Raw genomic sequence first — 19464 nt, forward strand, 5'->3', positions numbered from 1 at the left:
AATAATAATAATAATAATAATAATAATAATAATAATAATAATAATAATAATTTTATCCTGCCCCTCTGCTCAATGCAATGCAATCGAGGTGGCTTACAACATTAAAATATACATTCCATAACATAACCCCTAGACCCACCCCTCCATATTCAATTTTTAAAAAGATCAAAGGGAGAGATTTTCCTTCTCCAGTTCCAAAAATACTCGAATAGCTGAAGTTGTGCATCCTCTGGTTCCTTTATTGTTTCCTTTTCCATATCTATTTCCAAAAGTAATTTGTATAATTTTGCTGTGATGTGATTATTACTTAAATACAAAATCTTATCCAGTTCAGTATTCATGAATTTTATACCTTCCAATTTTAAATCCATCTTCATACTCTAATACTTGACAGCTAATATCTTCCATATGAAATTCTTATTTTGACTTGAGCCAGTGTGTATTATTTTCTTCCAATAAGATACCTTTATATAACAATAATTTCGCTTTTGATAAATGCTTAATGAAGCAAAATCCATCCTGGAATTTTTTGGTAAAACTTGCTCTTGTATTTTATCCGGACCTTTAGCAAAGCATTTCTGATCAAATGATTATCAGAGTCTCTATTTCCCCCTGATTACCTGTGATACCATAAGTAAGCATGCCAGCCATATCTCATACCTGCACCTTTGATCTGAAGAGGTTTTTTATTTTCTAATTTAATCCAATCTCTCATACATGTTATACAGCAGGCATGACAATACAGTTTAAAATTTGGAGGCCTAAGCCTCCTTCTTTAGCATTTTAAGTATTCTTTTTCTGATTCTAATTGTTTTCTCACCCATATGAATTGGTTACTCTTTTTCCACTCAGTCTATTTTATTTTTATGGCATCTAGGAGTTGCTGATATTTTTATTTTCTCCTTTTTGTCCATTAAATTTTTTGTTTCATAAAAAACCCCTCATGTGACTGCTTTGATTGCTTCCCAATGTTTGTTTGTGTTTCTTTGTTTAAACTGAGGAGTGATTTCCATGCTGTGTAACAATAACAATAACAACAACAACAATAATAATAATTTATATTCTGCTTATGCTATTTGCTGCAGGTCCATAGCTACAGCCAAAGGGGGTCCCAAAGAGAGGGAGGCAGAGAGACTTAGGCTGTATCTACACTGGAGAAATCACCTGGTTTGGCACTGCTGTCACTTTCCTGGCTCTAGGCTATGGAATTCTGGGAGTTGTGCCCACAGCAAACTCCAACTCCCAGAATGCTATAGCCTTGAGCCAGGATGCTTAAAAGCAGTGCCAAATCGGGTGATTTCTCCAGTGTAGATGCAGCCTCAGTCTCTCTCTCTGGCGTGTGCGTCTGCATGCTCCCCTGCCTACCCCTCCTGGCAGTTGGAGTTGGACCGGACAACATACTCCAACTCCCGGAATTCCATAGCCTAGAACCAGAAAAGAGTGAAAGAGCTGCCAAAAGTGTGGATGCAGCCTGTCTCTCTCTGGTGTGCATGCTCCCCTGCCCCAAGCCGTGGTGGTTGAGTTTTCTTGCTGGCCGGCTGGACTCATCTTATTTCTCTTACTCCTGCTCTTCCTCTTCTTCCTCCCCCCTTCCTACTCCTTGCTCCCCTCTCCTGTCCCTCTTCTTCTTCCTCTCCTCTTCTTCCTCTCATCTTCCTCCTCCTCTTCTTCCTCTTCTTCTTCCTCCTCTTCTTCCTCCCCTCTTCCTCCTCCTTCCTCCCCTCTTCCTCCCTTCTTCTTCTTCCTCCTCCTCTTCTTCCTCCCCCTTCCTCATCTTTTTTATCTTTCTCCTATTCTCCTTCTTCTTTTTCCTCCTTTTATTCTTTCTCCTCCTCCTAGGCTTGCCATATCCCGGAGCAACCGGGCCTATCACGGCTTTTTAGGGCTTCGCATGGTCCCGTCCCAGCTTGCCCTAATTTCCGGGTGGCCGCCCACAGGTGCGGCTCACCAAGGGTGCAGCCGCGCAGGGCTCCAAGCTCCCTCTCCTTTTATAATGGAGAGGGCGAACACGCTGCGCAGGAGCCTGGGCAGGGGGAGGGCTCTGCCGGTCTGCCTGCCCTGCCCCCATTGGAGGCGCCGCCGCGGTTGGGGCCCCTCCGGCCTCGGCGAGGTTTTGGAGGAGCTCCTGCCTGGGCCTCCTCTGGCCTCAGCAAGGCTTTGGGGGAGGTGCTGCGGTTGGGGCTCCGGCCTTGCCGCGCGCGGTCTGGCCCCTAGCCGCAGCCTCCTCCGGCTGCGGCAGAACCGTGAGGGACCTGGCCAGGTGGCTGGGCACCAAAAAAGGAGGCCGGCATGACAAGGCCTCCTCCAGGTCCTAGCTGACATTTCTTGAATGTCCTACATTTTCAGCAAAATTTTGTCCTACATTTTGTCCTACTTTTTTCTACGTTTGTCCCGGTTTGGTGGTAGCAAATTATGGCAACCCTACCTCCTCCTCCTCTTCTTCCCCTCTTCCTCCTTCTGTTCTTCATCCTCCACCACCTCCTCCTTTCTCCTCCCCTTCCTCTTCTGTTTTTGTTGTTTTGTGCCTTCAACTCCTTTCGGACTTATGGTGACCCTGCAGAGTTTCCCTGGCAAGTTTCTTTGGGGGAGGTTGCCTTTACCCTCTTCTTCTTCTTCTTCATCCACCTCCTCTTTGTCTTCCTCCTCCTCTTCCTCCTCTTATTGCTATTGTTATTGTTATTGTGTGTCTTTAACTCCTTTCTGACTTATGGCAACCCTGCAGAATTCCCTTGGCATAGTTTCTTCGGGGGGAGGGGCGCTGGCTTTATTTTTTCCTGAGAGGCTGAGAGAGTGTGACTTACCCAAGGTCTCCCAGTGGATTTGCATGGCCAAGCTGGGATTTGAACCCTGGTCTCCCATTGTCCTACTCCAATACTCAGGCCACTACACCACGCTGGATCCTCCACTGCACTTAAAGGTACAGTATTCAGTTATTTGTTGTTGTGTACAACAAGTTGTTTTCCATCTTATGGAGACCCTAAAGCAAACCTATCCTGGGGTTTGCTTGGCAAGATTTGTTCAGAGGAGGTTTGCCATGGCTTTCTGCTGACGAGGCTGAGAGAGTGTGACTTGCTTGAGGTCACCCAATAAGCAGGGCCTGGTCTCCAGAGTCCTAGTCCAATACACAAACCACACAAAGCTACATCCCAACCTTCTATCCAGGAAGAATGGCAAAATGTCCTCCATTTTGAGCATGAATGAGAAACATGATATTGTTTTCATTAATGTTTTTGGCTTTTAGTTGGTCATGTCCTCCATTTTTCTTGAACATTCTACAATGGTGCCCATGGCGCGCAGTAGGACTCGAGACATTAGGGCCTCGAAAGTACTTTCTGCCCCAGGGCCCCTAAAGGCCTAGCTACGGGCCTGATTTGCTGATTGTCTATACATGTGTTAGACTCATAGAGTGAGAAACAGTTCAATGATAGATGATTTCATGACTTAATGATAAGACTGGTTAAATAACTAAGGAGGATGACTATTATAAGGAGACAGTATAAACAACAGTGGGATATTGGGAGATTGATCATATTGTGAATATTGATACAGCTACTGCAATTAGCATAAATGTATCAGATGTAGGATAGACTGGGACCCTGGGAAAGGAAGATGAAGGCCTGGGAGAAGGCGGGGTTGATAGCCCATGAAAATGTTTATGAAACACAGCCAGGTGTGTTATCACGGTGAGACGAAAGACATGTCTGGAACCCTGGCTGACCATCTGGAGATAGGGATACTGTAAACAATGTATAATGGTTCTGTGAGAATGGAATGTGTTGATTAAAGCTTGTAACCCAAACAATACGATGGTGAGAAACTGTTGAGACTATCATCCAAGGTCTCTTAAAAATAACCTTCCATATTCACAATTCTGATGCATCAGACGTAATTGTGAAACACTGGAAGGATACGAAAGAGAATCGAACATTACAAGCCTCCAGTTTTTGGAGAAAGGGTATCCCTTTAATGTCATTAAAGAGGCATATGATAAAGTACGTAGGATAGACCGAAAGCAACTTCTGTTTGAGTCCAAACCCAAAAAGGTACCCGACATGGTGGTTATACCACTTACTTTCAATACACATTCACAGAGAGTGAAAGAAAGTATCATGAAACATTGGCACCTGCTGGAAAACATACCAGGATATAAAAACAAACCGATGTTTGCCTATAAATGTACTCAAAACATCAAGAACATATAGTACGGGCAGACTCTGGCTTTCCAGTCATACAAAAGAGTTTGACTGTCAAGGGACATCATATCTGTGGACATTGTTCAGTATGTAGACATAGCAGCAACTTGAAATATTTTGTGAACACTGCTGATGGCAGAAGGTTTGAAATATATAAGTTTTTCACATGTGCAAGTAAAAATGTTATATACATAATTGAATGCCCTTGTAAACTACTGTATGTGGTATGACCAGCAGAGAGATAAGAACATGAATCATTGAACAAAGAAATTGAATTAAAAAAAAAACCATAAAATAGAAGCCCCGTTGGTAAAACATTTTTAGAGGAACGCCATGCTTTTGATTCATTCAAATTTTGGTGCATAGATGGGATTTCCAATATTAAAAACATAAAACAACTACAAATATTGGAACTAAAATGGATTCATCATCTGAAATCTGAATCCCCGGTGGGTTTAAATGAAAATGTGAATTGGTTAGTTTGAGTTTTTGTATGTTTTTCCATAGCCTATGTTTCTTCCTTAGTTCTTCCACTTTAAGTTTTGACAGAGTGGTTCCCACTACCAGTTTGGCTAGCCAGATAAGAGACTCTGAAAATAGGAGAAGAATTTAATTAAAATTTGGATGCATGGATGGGATATTTCTCCCAAAGAATTGGAACCCATATTGATTCACCATTGGAGATCTGAATCCCTGTTGTGCCCAAGTGAAAGTTGGGTATTTGAGCTTTTTATTTTTATTGTTCTTTTACACCCAGGGTTTTCCCTTGGTTCTTTTCCTGAGTCTTGGCAGGATTGTTTCAATTACCAGAGCAGCTGTCTATATAAGGGCTTTAGTGAGCAGTATAAGATTATTGTTGTTTCTGAGTTGAGCGCAGACACATTGTGTTTAATAGATATATTATATTTTAAATAATTGCAGGTCACTGAGGAAGACAGTTGTCGAAATGCGTCTGGCCTCTAGTGTTTTATATCATTTTATGTTTTGATTTTTTCACAATTATATAATTCTTAGTATCGGTACACTTTTAGAAACCTTTACTGGTTTTTTTGTTCCAGGGTCATAGTTTTCTGACCTTGAGTTTGGACATTTTATTCATTCTTTACTACTGCTCATTTTTCAGTGGGTATTTATACCCTTTTAGAAATTTTACTGGCTTCTCTATTTGAGGGTTTAATTTATCCCTTATTTCTTCATACTGTAGTTGTGTGTTTTGGTAATCGGAGGTGGGTTACATTTTATTCGGATATATTTTACATACATAAATATTTTCTTAGGTAGAACCCTCCAGTTTGGTTTTGTGCCTTTGGGGTGGAACCATAATGGAAATCCTATAAAAGTGTATAGTTGGATAATTCAGAGCTGACAAAAACTATGTCAATGAGTTGCCTATTATATACTGCTTTTCTTATTCTTCAATAAATCACTCTGTGCTACAATCTGAAGTCTGGTTCTTGGATCTGAGGAGGAAGCTCAGCTAGCAGAGACATAGGGACACCATGAGGAATTTTAAAAAGACCTTTGTTCAATTAAATGTAATTGATTTCCTCTCTGCAACTGATACTATGTTCTATTAATCTTTACTGACTTGTAGTTTTCTTTGGCATTTAGAAGGAAGAATTGAGCCAACAGTGTGCACAAAGAAACCTTCAAGAAATGAAGGAAAGAAAGAAAACAGTGCAGCAGGTGACAGAAGCACGCAAAAATGTAAAGCAAGCACGACTGAAGCTTCAGAAATACAAACGACAGATAGGTAATCAGTAGTGTCATATCTTTTCTAAATGTTCTGAAAAGCAACTGCTCTTTTGGTTTGCTCATCAGAATATTGATAAAGAGTGAAAGAGAAATGGAGTATTAAATCTCCATGTTTTTGGGAACACTTATTTGTGAAGGAGAAGAGAATAATAGAATCATAGAATCGTAGAGATGGAAGAGACCACAAGGGCCATCCAGTCCAACCCCCTGCCATGCAGGAAATCTCAATCAAAGCATCCTCGACAGATGGCCAACCAGCCTCTGCTTAAAGACCTCGAGAGAAGGAGACGCCACTACACTCTGTCGAACAGCCCTTACTGTCAGGAAGTTCTTCCTAATGTTGAGCTGGAATCGCTTTTCCTGCAGTTTGCATCCATTGTTCCAGGTCCTGTTCTCTGGAGCAGCAGAAAACAAGCTTGCTCCCTCCTCAATATGACATCCCTTCAAATATTTAAACAGGGCTGTCATATCACCCCTTAACCTTCTTCAGGCTAAACATCCCCAGCTCCCTAAGTCGTTCCTCATAGGACATGGTCTCCAGACCCTTCACCATTTTAGTCGCCCTCCTTTGGAAACACTCCAGTTTCTCAATGTCCTTTTTGAATTGTGGTTCCCAGAACTGGACACAGTATTCCAGGTGGGCCTGACCAAAGCAGAATAGACTGGCACTATTGCTTCTCTTGATCTAGACATTATACTTTTATTGATGCAACTTAAAATTGCATTGGCCTCTTTAGCTGCCGCATCACACTGTTGACTCATGTTCAACTTGTGATCTACTTGGAGTCCTAGATCCCTTTCACATGTAGTCTCATTCAGCCAGGTGTCCCCCATCCTACACCTGTGCATTTTATTTTTCCGCCCTAAGTGCAGTACCTTACATTTCTCCGTGTTGAATTTCATTTTGTTAGCTTTGGCCCAGCTTTCTAGTCTATTCAGGTCATTTTGAATTTTGATCCTGTCCTCTGGAGTATTAGCTATTCCTCCTAATTTGGTGTCATCTGCAAATTTGATGAGTTTGCCCCCAATTCTGTCATCCAAGTCATTGATGAAAATGTTGAATAGCACTGCCCCCACGACAGAGCCCTGTGGGACCCCGCTGGTCACTTCAGGATGAAAAGGAGCCATTGTTGGGTTCTGCCGGTCAACCAATTACAAATCCATGTAATAGTTACCTTGTCTAACCCACATTTTACAAGCTTGTTTGCAAGAATGTCATGGGAAACCTTGTCAAAGGCCTTACTGAAATCAAGATATACTATATCCACAGCATTCCCTTCATCTACCAAGCTGGTAATTTTATCAAAAAGATCAGATTTGTCTGGCATGACTTGTTTCTCTGAAATCCATGTTGACTTTTTGTGATTATGGCATTGCCTTCTAGATGTTCACTGACTCTCCCTATTCTGCCCTCTGCTCCATTTTCCTCAGGTTGAGCACACTTTTCCTTTTCTGAGAACACTGAGGCATACAAGGTGTTCTCTGTCCCCTGTTAGCATTTTGCCATCTTCTCCACGCAGTGGCCATACCATTTCCTTCTTCTTCCTTTTGCTGCAGACATATCCAAAAAAGCCCTTTTTATTGTTCTTAACCTCTCTAGCAAGCCTAAGTTCATGCTGCGCTTTAGCTTTTCTGACTTTACCCCTACACATGCCTGCTATTTCTTTGAATTCCTTTTCCGTGATTTCCCCCTTTTTCCATTTCTTGTACATGTTCCGTTTCAAACATAGCTCAGTTGAAAGTTCCTTAGTCATCCATCCTGGTTTCTTGAGACACCTCCCATTCTATCTCCTCTGGTAGAAAGGAGGGCCACCTGCAAATGATGATGGGGAAGGAAGAATTGTTTCCTAACCAAGACTGGATTCTGAAAACAAATTCCTTTCTTCTGTGCTTATGTGAACAGGAGGGAAAAGAATAATAGACATAGAATCGTATAGTTGAAAGAGATCACAAGGGCTATCCAGCCCAATCTCCTGCCATGCAGGAACTTTCAATCAAAGCATCACCAACAGATGGCCATCCAGCCTCTGTTTAAAGACCTCCCAGGATTCCTGGACTTAAACTAGCAGCCTCTGAATGTTAGTTTTTTTCTGAAACTTTAGGCAATCTTAATTCCATTCAGAATAAATTTTCATAGTCTTTTAAAGAGAGAATTATTGTCCTATCGGATTCTCCAAGAACAGTAATTTACAATAATTATACATTTACAATAAGTATACATGACACACACACACCTCTTTTCAATGCCAGCATTCTTTAAAGATGCCAGCCACAGATGCTGGTGAAACGTCAGGAATTAACTCTTCTAGAATATGGCTACATAGCTCGAAAAACCTACAAAAAAGTATGGATGCTGGCTGTGAAAGCCTTAGACTTCACAGTATACGTTTTTCTTTCACGGAATGTTCTGGGGTGAGGCAGTCCTCTTCGCTCAGGATCATAGAATCATTGAGTTGGAAGAGACCACAAGGGCCATCCAGTTCAGCTCCCTGCCATGCAGAAATACACTATCAAAGCACCTCCAACAGATGACCATCCAGCAACTGTTTTAAGACCTCGAAAGAAGAAGGTCCCACCATTCTCCAACGGAATGTGTTCCCTGTCAAACAGCTCTTACTGTCAGGAAGTTCCTCCTAATGTGGAAGTGCAATCTTTTTTCATGTAGCTTCCATCCATTGTTCCATGTCCTGTTCTCTGGAGTAGCAGCAAACCAGCTTGCTCCCTCCTCAATATGACACCCCTTGAAATATTTAAACAGGGCTATTATATCACCTCTTGTCTCTTCTTCAGGCTAAGCATACCCAGCTCCCTAAGTCTCTCCTCATAAGGTATGGTTTCCAGACCCTTCACCATTTTGGTCTCCCTCCTCTGGACACGCTCCAGCTTATCAACATCCTTTTTGAATTGTGGTGCCCAGAACTGGACACAATATTCCAGGTGAGGCCTGACCAAAGCGGCATAGAGTTGCACTGTTACCTCTCTTGATCTAGACATTATAGTTCTACTGGTGCCGCCTAGAATCACATTGGCCTTTTTAGCTGCTACATCACACTGTTTTGGATGCTGAACTGGATGTTGAACTGGATGTTATATTCTGTAAAATGTGCTGGCTAAAAGCCAGATGTGGCCACATCTTATAAATATTTCTATGGAGTTCCATGTGGTTGCTTTACATATCAATTTGGTGGAAGGACAGTATTTATAGACAGCAGAATGGAATATCATTTCCATGGGATATGCCCCTCACCCATTCTGTGGACACACAGAGTTCAGTCCCTCAGCTATTTAGCAATGGATAACTGTAGTTTCTACAGAAGATGGATTTGGACAATAAAAGGAAACACCACTTCCTCCCATCCACTCAATTTGCACAACACTTTGAAGACAAAATCACTTGGAGGCAGGATCAGTGAATAACCTATGATATTGGCTATGTATCAGTCTGTGCAATTTGAGTTTCCTCAGAGATGAGAGAGCCATCCAGTGATCCATTTCATTCCTGGCTCTTTAAAGCTCTTAGAGGGAGACTGGCTAAGTGAATATATGGAGTGGCAAATGTCTCATTGCAGCAAGACAAGTTTCCATCCTGCCTTTGGGGGGGGGGGGGGGGGTACAGACAGACCGGAATAACTGGCCTCAAGCAGTCTTTTCTGAAGCTGGATTGAGTCCTGGCAAACACATTGCTAGCCCTGAAGCCAGCCCCAATGCCAATGAACCATCCACACCAGGCAGATAAAACGCAGCTTCAAGCCACAGTGCTCACTCGATTAATTTTTTTTTTGTTGCTTCTATTCTGTGCTTGCACATGATCGCAGAGACACAGGAACAATGCCACAAAGGCCATGTTCCTGTGTGCCTGCGCCTGATTGCAGAGACACAGGAACAATGCTACAAAGGCCATGTTCCCATCCACCTCCCTGTGACTGTTCATATCGTCACGGTGATGTCGTTCACAACAGTACCAGGAGCTAACCGATATCATGATGCCATGTCAACTGTGTGGCCTGCACTGGCACTAACCCTGAAATCTGTGGGCAAAGCAGTCAGCACTATGCTGCTCCATTATGCCCAACACAGAGAAATGCTGATGGTGCACAGAGTGAATTATGCACAGGTGCACAGGAGAAAATGATGCTGGAATGGGAGTCCAGCTGGGAAATGGGAGTCAAATTTATCACTTTCCATTGACGTAACATCCAGTAGGTGAACTTTCAGCATCCTTTTATTCATTCTGAACATGCTTTCCCTCTCATTATATAGCCACACCTCTTAAAACGCATCCCTGCATTTTCTCACAGGGAAATTTGAACCTTTTTAGCTTAAGAAGCACCTTTCTAGTCAGTGCATTCAAACGTATCTGCGAAGATGTGCATTTTCTAGGAAGGAGTGAATAAAACCAATTTCTTTTTAACCCCCCCCCCCCAAAAGGTAAATCACATTCTATTTGGATTCAGTCCCACTTTGAGTCATGCAGGATTGAATCCATCTTATTTTGACTGTCTGTACCCGCCCCTTACTTAAGATGGTATGGAGGGGCATATCTTGCAGGCTGGCACCTCCTCCTTCTGGCCATGTGACAACTGGGAGATTCTCAAGGTCCAGGAAACAAACACACTTCCTTTGCAATACAATATGTCTCCATTCTTGAGAGGCCACAGGACCCTTTGTTAGGCAGAGCACACTGGATCAAAAAGCCTTCATGCTATTGCATGATCCCTCCAACTGCGATTTACTGCCTCAGGTGATAAAGTCCTTAGTCAGAGCATTGACAATATATTATACTTCCTCCTTCCCTGGATGTGGAAACTTTAATGTTTCTGGAACATTAAAGACCATATGGCTCTATAGACCAGTCTGTAGAGGGGAAGATAACCAATGATTCCTAAACACCTGATCAGACCGGACAGAGATATCGCTGAAAATTTTCCATTTCTTCTACTTAGTGAGACCTCCATCCTTCTTTCCTTTTGCAGTTCAAGAAGTGTCTGAAGAAAACCAACAAATTCTTATTCAGGCTTTGAAAGAAGAAGAAGAGAAAATTAAAAAAAGATGTGAACTCATTCAACAAATAAGAGCAATAGAATATCTACCAATCCTTAAGAGCAAATTTGTTGATCTAACACAGGTATTTCACTTTTTTAATCATATAAAATACAGTATATGTTTATTGGTTATATCTGCGCTCTTATCAAACATCTCAGTGTAACATTTACAAATCCATTGTGGGATTGTTTAGATCAGGGGTAGGCAACTTTTTTGAGTCGGGGGCCGGGTTGCTGTCCCTCAGACAACTGGGGGGCCGAAGCCAAAAAATAAATAATTAAATAATTTTTAAAAAAAAAAAAATTAAATAAATAAATCAGGACAAATGTAGGACAAAAATTTCCAATGGAGGATACTTTTTTAAAAAAAAATTTGGAGGACACATGAAAAAATTTGCTGATTTTTAAAAAAAATGTTAATATAAATGCATGTTTCTGAAGCTTCTATAGACAATTGCCCCGCTTGCCTGCCGCTTGCCCTCCCTTGCCCGCCTCCTCCTGATAGGCCAAAGGCCCCGCGCCCTCACGCGAGAGGCCAAAGGCTCCGGCGGCAATCGGCGGCAGGACCGGGCGGGGGCCGGTCGCAAGGCCTTGCCGGGCCGCATCCGGCCCGCGGGCCGCAGGTTGCCTACCCCTGGTTTAGATTGAGGTATAGTAATATGGATGTAGGTGAGGTTTATAGCTGAGAGTTAATTGGACATCTTTCAACCAAAGAGAATGGGCAGTATGGAGTCTCTTACTGACTGTTCACTTTTAACTGGAAATGAAATTTATTTTTACCACAATTATCAATTAATATATTTCTCCACTTCATAAGATGAATTTTGGGAAACATCATATATGTGAGAGAATTATCATGATTGTTATCCATGAGCCTTGTTCAAGAACAACCTTATGGCTTAGATCTACACTTTCTGTGAGATGCACATCGGGTGCAATCATGAACATGTTTATGTTTCAGTGTGTTATAAATATGTGTTAAGAATTATTCCTGCACCTGGTCCAGAAATCTCGAAGGTTATATTGAACCTGTTCCTGGAGTTATTCCATTTAGGAAAAAAATACCTATATTTAAGGTGAACATAATAGAGATACAGGCGGGTTACAGACCGCCCGTTTGGGGCGGTCTGCACCTGCCCCTTTCCCTGGTGTATCGGGGCCTCAGTGGCTAGAACAGCAGCCACTGAGGCCCCGATCCGCCGCTTCCCCGCAGCCTGGAAAGGGGTGTCCTTGGGGCTTCAAGCCCCAAGGACACCCCGCGGCGGCAGGGGAGGAGGAGAAAGGGACTTTATCCTTTGTGCCGCTGGGCGCAGCCGTGTGAAGGCTGCGCCCAGCGGTGCAAACCAGGAAGGAGCTCCAAAACGGAGCTCCTTCCTGCTCCGCGCTAAGGGCGCACTAAACGCCCTGGTACAGAGTGAGGTTGTCACGTCCGCACCGCCCCGTATAGAGACAGCGCGGTCGTGACGTCGTCATGGCAGCGGCCGTGTGGAATGGCCGCCATCATTTGGCCATCTGTCAGGGATGCTTTGATTTGGATTTCCTGCATGGCAGGGGGTTGGACTGGATGGCCCTAGTGGTCTCTTCCAACTCTATGATTCTATGATTTTGTGCACACAGAACGCACACTAGGGTTAGGGGGGGGTGCGGAAGCACCACCCCTTCCTATCCCTAGTACGCGCTCTGCGCATACTATATGGCCCTTCTGTAACGGGCCACAGTACTCAAAACCATTAATGGCTTTTAATCTGATTAGAATAGGGAGATATTAAGACAAGAGCATGAACTGTCAAGAGAAATAAAAAGGTCTCTTGATCCATTTTTAAAAAAGTTGATTATGCCATCTAAAAAAGCTAGGGCTGGCGACGATTGCAGAAAAACTGGAAAGAGGCAGTTGTGTTCAGTCCAGTTGCAATGAAATCATAGTTTACACTAGCTAGTGCATAAATTGAAACATACCAAGTTTTTTTCTTCACTGTTACTCTTTTCTGTAGACCCCTGACCATGGTGTTCTTGGTGAGATGTCAATAGTGGAACTACAAGAACGATTAGCCTTACTGAAGGAAGCACAGAAAAAGACAGAAGAGGAGAAAAGGGATCAGATAATCCTTGAAAAACACATGAAGGAACAGCTTCTTTTGGGAAAACTGGAACAGATCTCCACGTTCAGAGAACAATTAGGAAGAGCAGCTGCCTTGAAGTTAGTTTGAATATGCAGTAATGTTTATAAAACACAATTATGAATAATAATATGTGGGACATATTTCAATTTTATGATAAAAGTTATAATTTTAATATTTATAATGCTTTTTAAAAAAGATTGGGGGGGTCCAACAGGAAATAACAGTAATTTCTGACATTTAATAGTCACTATGAACCTTAACCATTGCCATGGATGTGGAGCAATTATCAAACACAAGCTTCAAGATTAGATGATTTTTGATATTCACAGATTTACATCAAAAGTCAAATTTATTTCTTCAATAGATTGACTCTATGTATTTGAAACCCTTACTACCTATCTCTAGAGTCTGTAGAGATCCATCTGCAGAGTCTGAAGGATCTGACGCATGAAGCACTTCCCAGAAATAGATTATCTCCAGTCATTGGGAGTCCCTAGCCACAGAGGGCAGTGTGCAGGAAAAAGCCAAGTGGGTGCAAGGATAGGGAATTAAGCTGAAACTACACAGGCTAAATAATGTGTTCTTACCTTGATCCCAGTTCTGTTGTAACACACAACATTCCCCTTCTTCCAGTGTGAAAACACTTATTTTCTATACTATTCTATACTGCTTTAAGACAATTTTAAAAAAGTTCCAGCTATTTGTGGAAAGAACCAAGTTTTTAAAATGTGTGATTTGACCTCCAAATTGGGATTGCAGTAGAATTGGGGGGAGGCTTACCTGATCATTCCAGTCCCTAAGGGTAGCTCCCTTGTTTGTATATGTATCTGGAAAAAGTAATGTTGCCCTCTGTTGTTCTTCCTTCTCCTCCTGTTCTTCTTCCTCATTTTGGGGGGGGGGGGATTTGGTGTTTGTATGCACACATTTGCAGGTCAGCACTTTGCTTGCCCCTTCTACTGTATACTGCCTTCAGTTTATAGAAGCACAGGTGGGCGATCAGAACCGGGAAAACAAAGGCTATTTCATTAAGTGAATATGCTATGGAAAATCCAGCATTGTGGACCTCCCCTTACACCCACAGCTGCTGTGGTCATTTCTGATCAGACATAAACCAGTACTGTGAACACATGTATACAGTATAAATATCCTTTGCAGCAATGTGGCTGTTCAGTGGAGGGGCCATATGGATTTCCAAATGATTTCATTTTGGATTAAAATAGATGTGTGTGTGTGGCATTAAAGGAATAAAACCACAATGAATTTGGTATATAAATATGAGGCCCTCATATAAATTCAGCCTCAGTTGAGGACAAATTAGAATAATCTGTTTCCCCTTAGTCAACATGACCTGTATGCTCTTGCTGCTTCAGTTCTCTCCCAGCACTGCACTTCCCTGTCCATTATTTTCATAAGAAGAGGTCAGCTATGGAAAATCCGGCATAATCTTTTGAAGGCTATATGTTTTCTTCCCTTAGTTCCACTGGAAAAGGGGTTGGAGAAAAGTGAAAGACAACAACAACAAAACAAAAAAATCAATCTGCTCAATTCCTTTTCAGTATTTCAAACAGCTTGAAGTATTTCACATTTCTTTTTTCCAGATTTTAGAATATTTTGGATTTTTGGAATATGAATAGTGTGAGGCATATTGTATATCTGAGCCTGTTTGAATGCTGACATCATGCGTTGAGAAGAAGGCTACAACACTCCTGCTCATTTGGTGGCAAGGTGGAAGAGGGTGGCTGGTGGGCTCCCTGGAGATTTCCTGTACTTTTGTTCCCAGTGTATTTTTTTTCAGTGAGCTGGAGAGAGGCATGGCTAGAGAGAGATGTGAGGATCTGTGAAACAATGTTAGGCATGGCTTTGCACCTTCCCAAACCCCCTGTCACTCCTGCCCGTCTCTCACTAACTTTTATTAGGTATCTGCCTTTTATCAGGTGGGAAGTTAATTGATGCTGGAGTCAAAGTGTAGGGAGTGCTAATTGTAAAAGGGGTGAGTGAGAATTTCACAACTGATGGGCACATGTTCAGTTGTAGGTCTGCCAGCTTGTTGCATATATATCCTCATAACTGCAGTGAGGCCAGCTTTGCTGCCAAGATACCCAACACTGCCAGCTTCACATAGCAGTAACACCTCCCCACAACACCATTGTCCATTACCACAGCCACTAACATCCCCACCAATCAACCCACTGGACAGCCACCCAACCAGCTGGTGGACTACACACCCTCCTCAAGTTGCTTCCTACCCACCCCCCATCATGCTTGGCACTCCTGGGACTGTAATTTTAGTACCAATAAACTCTCCATGATAAAGTTCATCTGAAAAAGGCAGCCAAGTTACTGAGAGATAGATTGGAATGAGAAGGGGAGGAGGCATTAATCCATACCTCCTGCCATTCCACAGATCCTGCATCTTTCTCTAGCCACATTCTCCAGCCTCACTGAAAAAAATTGTACAGGAGATCTCCAAGGAGCTTGCCAACCACCAGCATGCCAATAAACAAGCAGGAGTGCTTACAGCTGCCTCTTTGAAGCATTATGTTGGCACTCAAACAGTTTTACTTTTTGGAGGTTTTCAAATTTCTGAATGAGGGTTACTCAACCTCTATTACAATTGTCACGTTCCAATACAGTTGTCCCTCCATATCTAACCCCAGTGGTTACCAAGAGCCCAGTGTATATACTAACTGAAATAACTGGAGGCTGATGAAAATGCATTGCTAATGTGGTTTTATTTTCAAACCTATGAAGACATACCCAGCTCCAACTGAGTGCTATTAAAAATTAGGTTTGAAGTTTAACTCTCTTTTGTTGACATCACTAGTACTTAAATGCCTACTCTTGGCTGAGTCATATTTTGAATTGAAGACAGTCATGGCATTCTTTTACACAGCCCACATACTTACATTGTCTTCTTACTTGCTTTGCAGACAGGAGAAAAAGAAAATTAAAACAACTTTTCATGGAAGCATTTGGAAAGATGAACAGGTTTTAGATCTACAAAAAAAAATTGAGAAAAAATCTATGGAGCGTAAAATACCACCTGAATATTTAAAAACGAAACCTCAAAAATTACATGAGGGCTCAAAGAGATCTTCGATATCACAGAAAGTAAGAAAAGACAGACAATATTATCTGGTGATGTGCCATAACTTGGGTGCATTATCCTCCTGGCTTAAGTTCCTGTACAATTGTATAGTTTATTTAAATGTAGTATTAATTCATTTTCAATTTTTTAAATTAATAAATTTATGACATTTATGAAATTGGAAATGTGGTATGCATGAAGGCACTTTTTATCATATGTGATGGTCATGTGACAAAGCAAGAAGTTATTGGAGAGAAATACAGACTTAAATTCATTTAGATTTACCAGGTATTCCTGTACTTCGACTTTATTTGTGTGCTGCATTTCTCCTATAGTGTCCTCTGCTCCATTTTCCTCAGTTTGATCTTTTCCTTTTCTGACAACACTGAGGCAAAGAGAGTGTTGAATAGTTCTGCCTTGTTTCTGTCCCTTGTTAGCATTTCGCCATCTTCTCCACATAGATTGTATTTTCACAGAGCTCTGCTTTAAGGGGGTCATAGAGAAACACAGAACAGAACTATGCCGACTTATTGTTTGTTTTTTAATATGCACTGAATGAGAGGAAAGTATGGAATTGTTGCAGAAAATGTTTTGATTTATTTTTTCATGACATTTGCTTCTTCATTGGGAATCGTGTAGGCACCTACTTGACTGTTGGTCAGTGGGGTGATTTCAGTATATTTCAGCAGTAGGAACCCTCCAGCTGGAAACACTCTGATTCCCATTAAGAGGAAATGGATCTCAATGTGTGTGTGGCTATTAAAATGTGTTCATTCATGGTAGGTTGGTAAACCCTTTGGATTATATTCCAGAAGGTAAAGGAACTGTTCAGGGTTCAGCAAATTAGATAGCTCTTTTAAAGTTTGAACTGTAACCCAAAGTAGATTGACTTGCATCACTGACATCAGAGCCATTAGCCACCAGTTACTTTTATACAAGTGTTCATTAAAGCATATAGGTGCATTCTAGAATGCGCCTAAATTCTAAATACTGTGCATTCAAACAAAACCCAGGGAAATATTTTAAATGGAAAATATTCTTGCTATAAATTCTCATAATTAATAAGACAGTATGTTAGATCTGGATTTAAGTTTATGCATGTGGATTGATAGAAGCAGACTTCCCATAGTGCCCACTCTAGCACAATAAAGAGGTTACACAAGTGGCCAGGAGATTCTACAGAATAGCCTAATTTGTGATGTTCAAAAGTAGATCACGGATCCAGCCCATTATCTGTCAGAACCAGTTAAGATCAAGTATAATATTAGACATATCCCGTTATTTAATAGTCACTTCATGTTTCAGCTCAATTCGATCACTGTTTATGTTTTTTATATTTGATCTATAGTTCTGTGTGTTGAGACATTGAAGTGTGGGAGTGGGAAATAGTGGTATTAGGGTGAGTTTGGCTGGTATGGGGCCTCTAAGGGGTTTGGAAGTGGGTAATGTAATGGTTCTCCAGGTAAGTGGCTGGTTCCATGTGAGTGAGTCCTGGTGGGTAGAAGCCTCGGGTGGGATGGGGTTGGTTTTAGGGGGGTTTCCCCCGCGCTTCAGATTCGCAAAGAAGTGCTTGTGGTTACCTCTGTGTGGATCTGACATAAACTTTCTTTTTTTGCAATAAGTTGTTATGGATCATTGTCAGAAGACCAGTCTCACATTATCAATGTGTCTTGGGAATAAAAACTAAAAAAAAGGGACGCTGAGGTCCTAATAAATGCTCAAACATGTGAGTGTTGAGGAAATCTAAAACTTCATACTAATCTCAGTGGTTAAAGCATTTCTTATTTGAAATTAAATTGCTCTCAGAAATATCAACAAGAGGACATGGAAAGAAACTGGAAAAAGATAGAAAGAACAGTTAAGATGCTTCAGCTGCTTGTGTCAGAGAAGTGGTCAAAAATGGTGGCAAAAGGAGCCATGAAAATTGGAACTACGCTGTATATTGGGATCTCACATTGGCAATCCAGCATCGCTATGCCTTCCAGTCTCACAGGGAAGCTTGAAAAATTGATTATCCCTCCTCGCCAAAGCAGATTTTTTCCAAAATGGGAGAGATTTTAAAATGCCTCAGATGCATACTCTTTAATTAAAAGGTGAAATGCTTTGGCAAACCTCAAAGATTTGGTTACAATAAAAATGAAAAAGATTGAGGCAAGCAGTTCTTATAATATGAAAACAAAAACAAATAAAAGGAATAATTATTAACATTCCACTTCAGATAAATACACTTTTCCATTGCGGTCATCACACAGTTCAGGAAGGCAGTTTAACCTCATCCCAGCCCTGTTGCACTCTCCTTATCTCTGTTTACATCAGCCCACACACTCATCATCTCACCACCAAACCTTTTCTTCACCGGTCCTGTAAGGACTGTACAAACAGCCTTTGAGGGGAGCATGCAGCTGCCCCTTTCCTGGCCGATTGGCCGCGCAACCTCAGCTGTGGCTCCGATCCAGCCCTGGAGGGCCAAAAAGAAGTCAAAAGCATTCCTTTTGCACCCTCAAACAGCCCCTACTGATCTGACGAGCGCCGGACGGGCGTCATCACGCTGCACGCGGCAGCATGGGGTGTCCTGGCGCCCGGTGGCATCTTAAGGCTGTGTCATTTGAATGCGACGCTTACTCTGCCCCCGCTGTTACAGTGCTACTTAAAGTATTTCTCGAGTGGTCATTGCGAATACATACAATGGTTTCCTGCCAGCGCCGTGCTGCTCGGACCACTGAATACTGGGTAGAGTTACCTTGAACATATTGAAAATTTTGCGGTAACTCCGCCCACCCGTTTAAGGCCCCTCCTCCCGCTCTTTCCCCCGTTAGCACTTTTCCGCCAACAGGCGAGGAAGAGAGCCCATGTGAGCAGACACTGAGGGACGACGGGTGGGATTTTATGTATTCGCAGTGACCACTCGAAGAAACGTTACAGTAAGCAACCTGTCCTTCTTCTTCGTGGTCTCTGCGAATCTACAATGGGTTAGACTGACAGCTAAGGTAACGGGAGGGAAGGTGTCCTAAACAAGCTATGTGATCAAGTATATTTATACAAATAAACACCTTGAACCTAAAAGAGCCGTCTTTTTGTTCATTCACAGATAAATAAGCAATACGTGCTAACCTGAGGAGACGTCATGCAGACCGATCATAGAACTGTGCAACCAACATCACAATGTAACAGTGTCCATGTACAAGTGGTAAACACAAACATCAGTAGTCAATCAATGCAACTGAAACCCACACCAGCCTCCCGAAGCTGCGTCTCGAATGGCCCTG

General features: G+C 42.1%; 1 protein-coding gene across 1 annotated transcript in view; it reads left to right on the forward strand.

The window, feature by feature from the left end:
* CFAP99 (cilia and flagella associated protein 99) overlaps positions 1–19099 on the forward strand; it is a 94737-nt gene extending 75638 nt beyond the window's left edge. The window contains exons 12-17 of the mRNA XM_042458433.1: positions 5805–5946; positions 10922–11073; positions 12982–13187; positions 16041–16221; positions 18005–18078; positions 19015–19099. Of these exons, the coding sequence (XP_042314367.1) occupies positions 5805–5946; positions 10922–11073; positions 12982–13187; positions 16041–16221; positions 18005–18078; positions 19015–19099 (840 nt within the window). The remainder of the gene's footprint in view (positions 1–5804; positions 5947–10921; positions 11074–12981; positions 13188–16040; positions 16222–18004; positions 18079–19014) is intronic.
* The last annotated feature ends 365 nt before the right edge of the window (positions 19100–19464 follow it).

The sequence above is a fragment of the Sceloporus undulatus genome, chromosome 3 (assembly GCF_019175285.1).
Source record: "Sceloporus undulatus isolate JIND9_A2432 ecotype Alabama chromosome 3, SceUnd_v1.1, whole genome shotgun sequence".
NCBI classification, from domain to species: Eukaryota; Metazoa; Chordata; class Lepidosauria; order Squamata; family Phrynosomatidae; genus Sceloporus; species Sceloporus undulatus.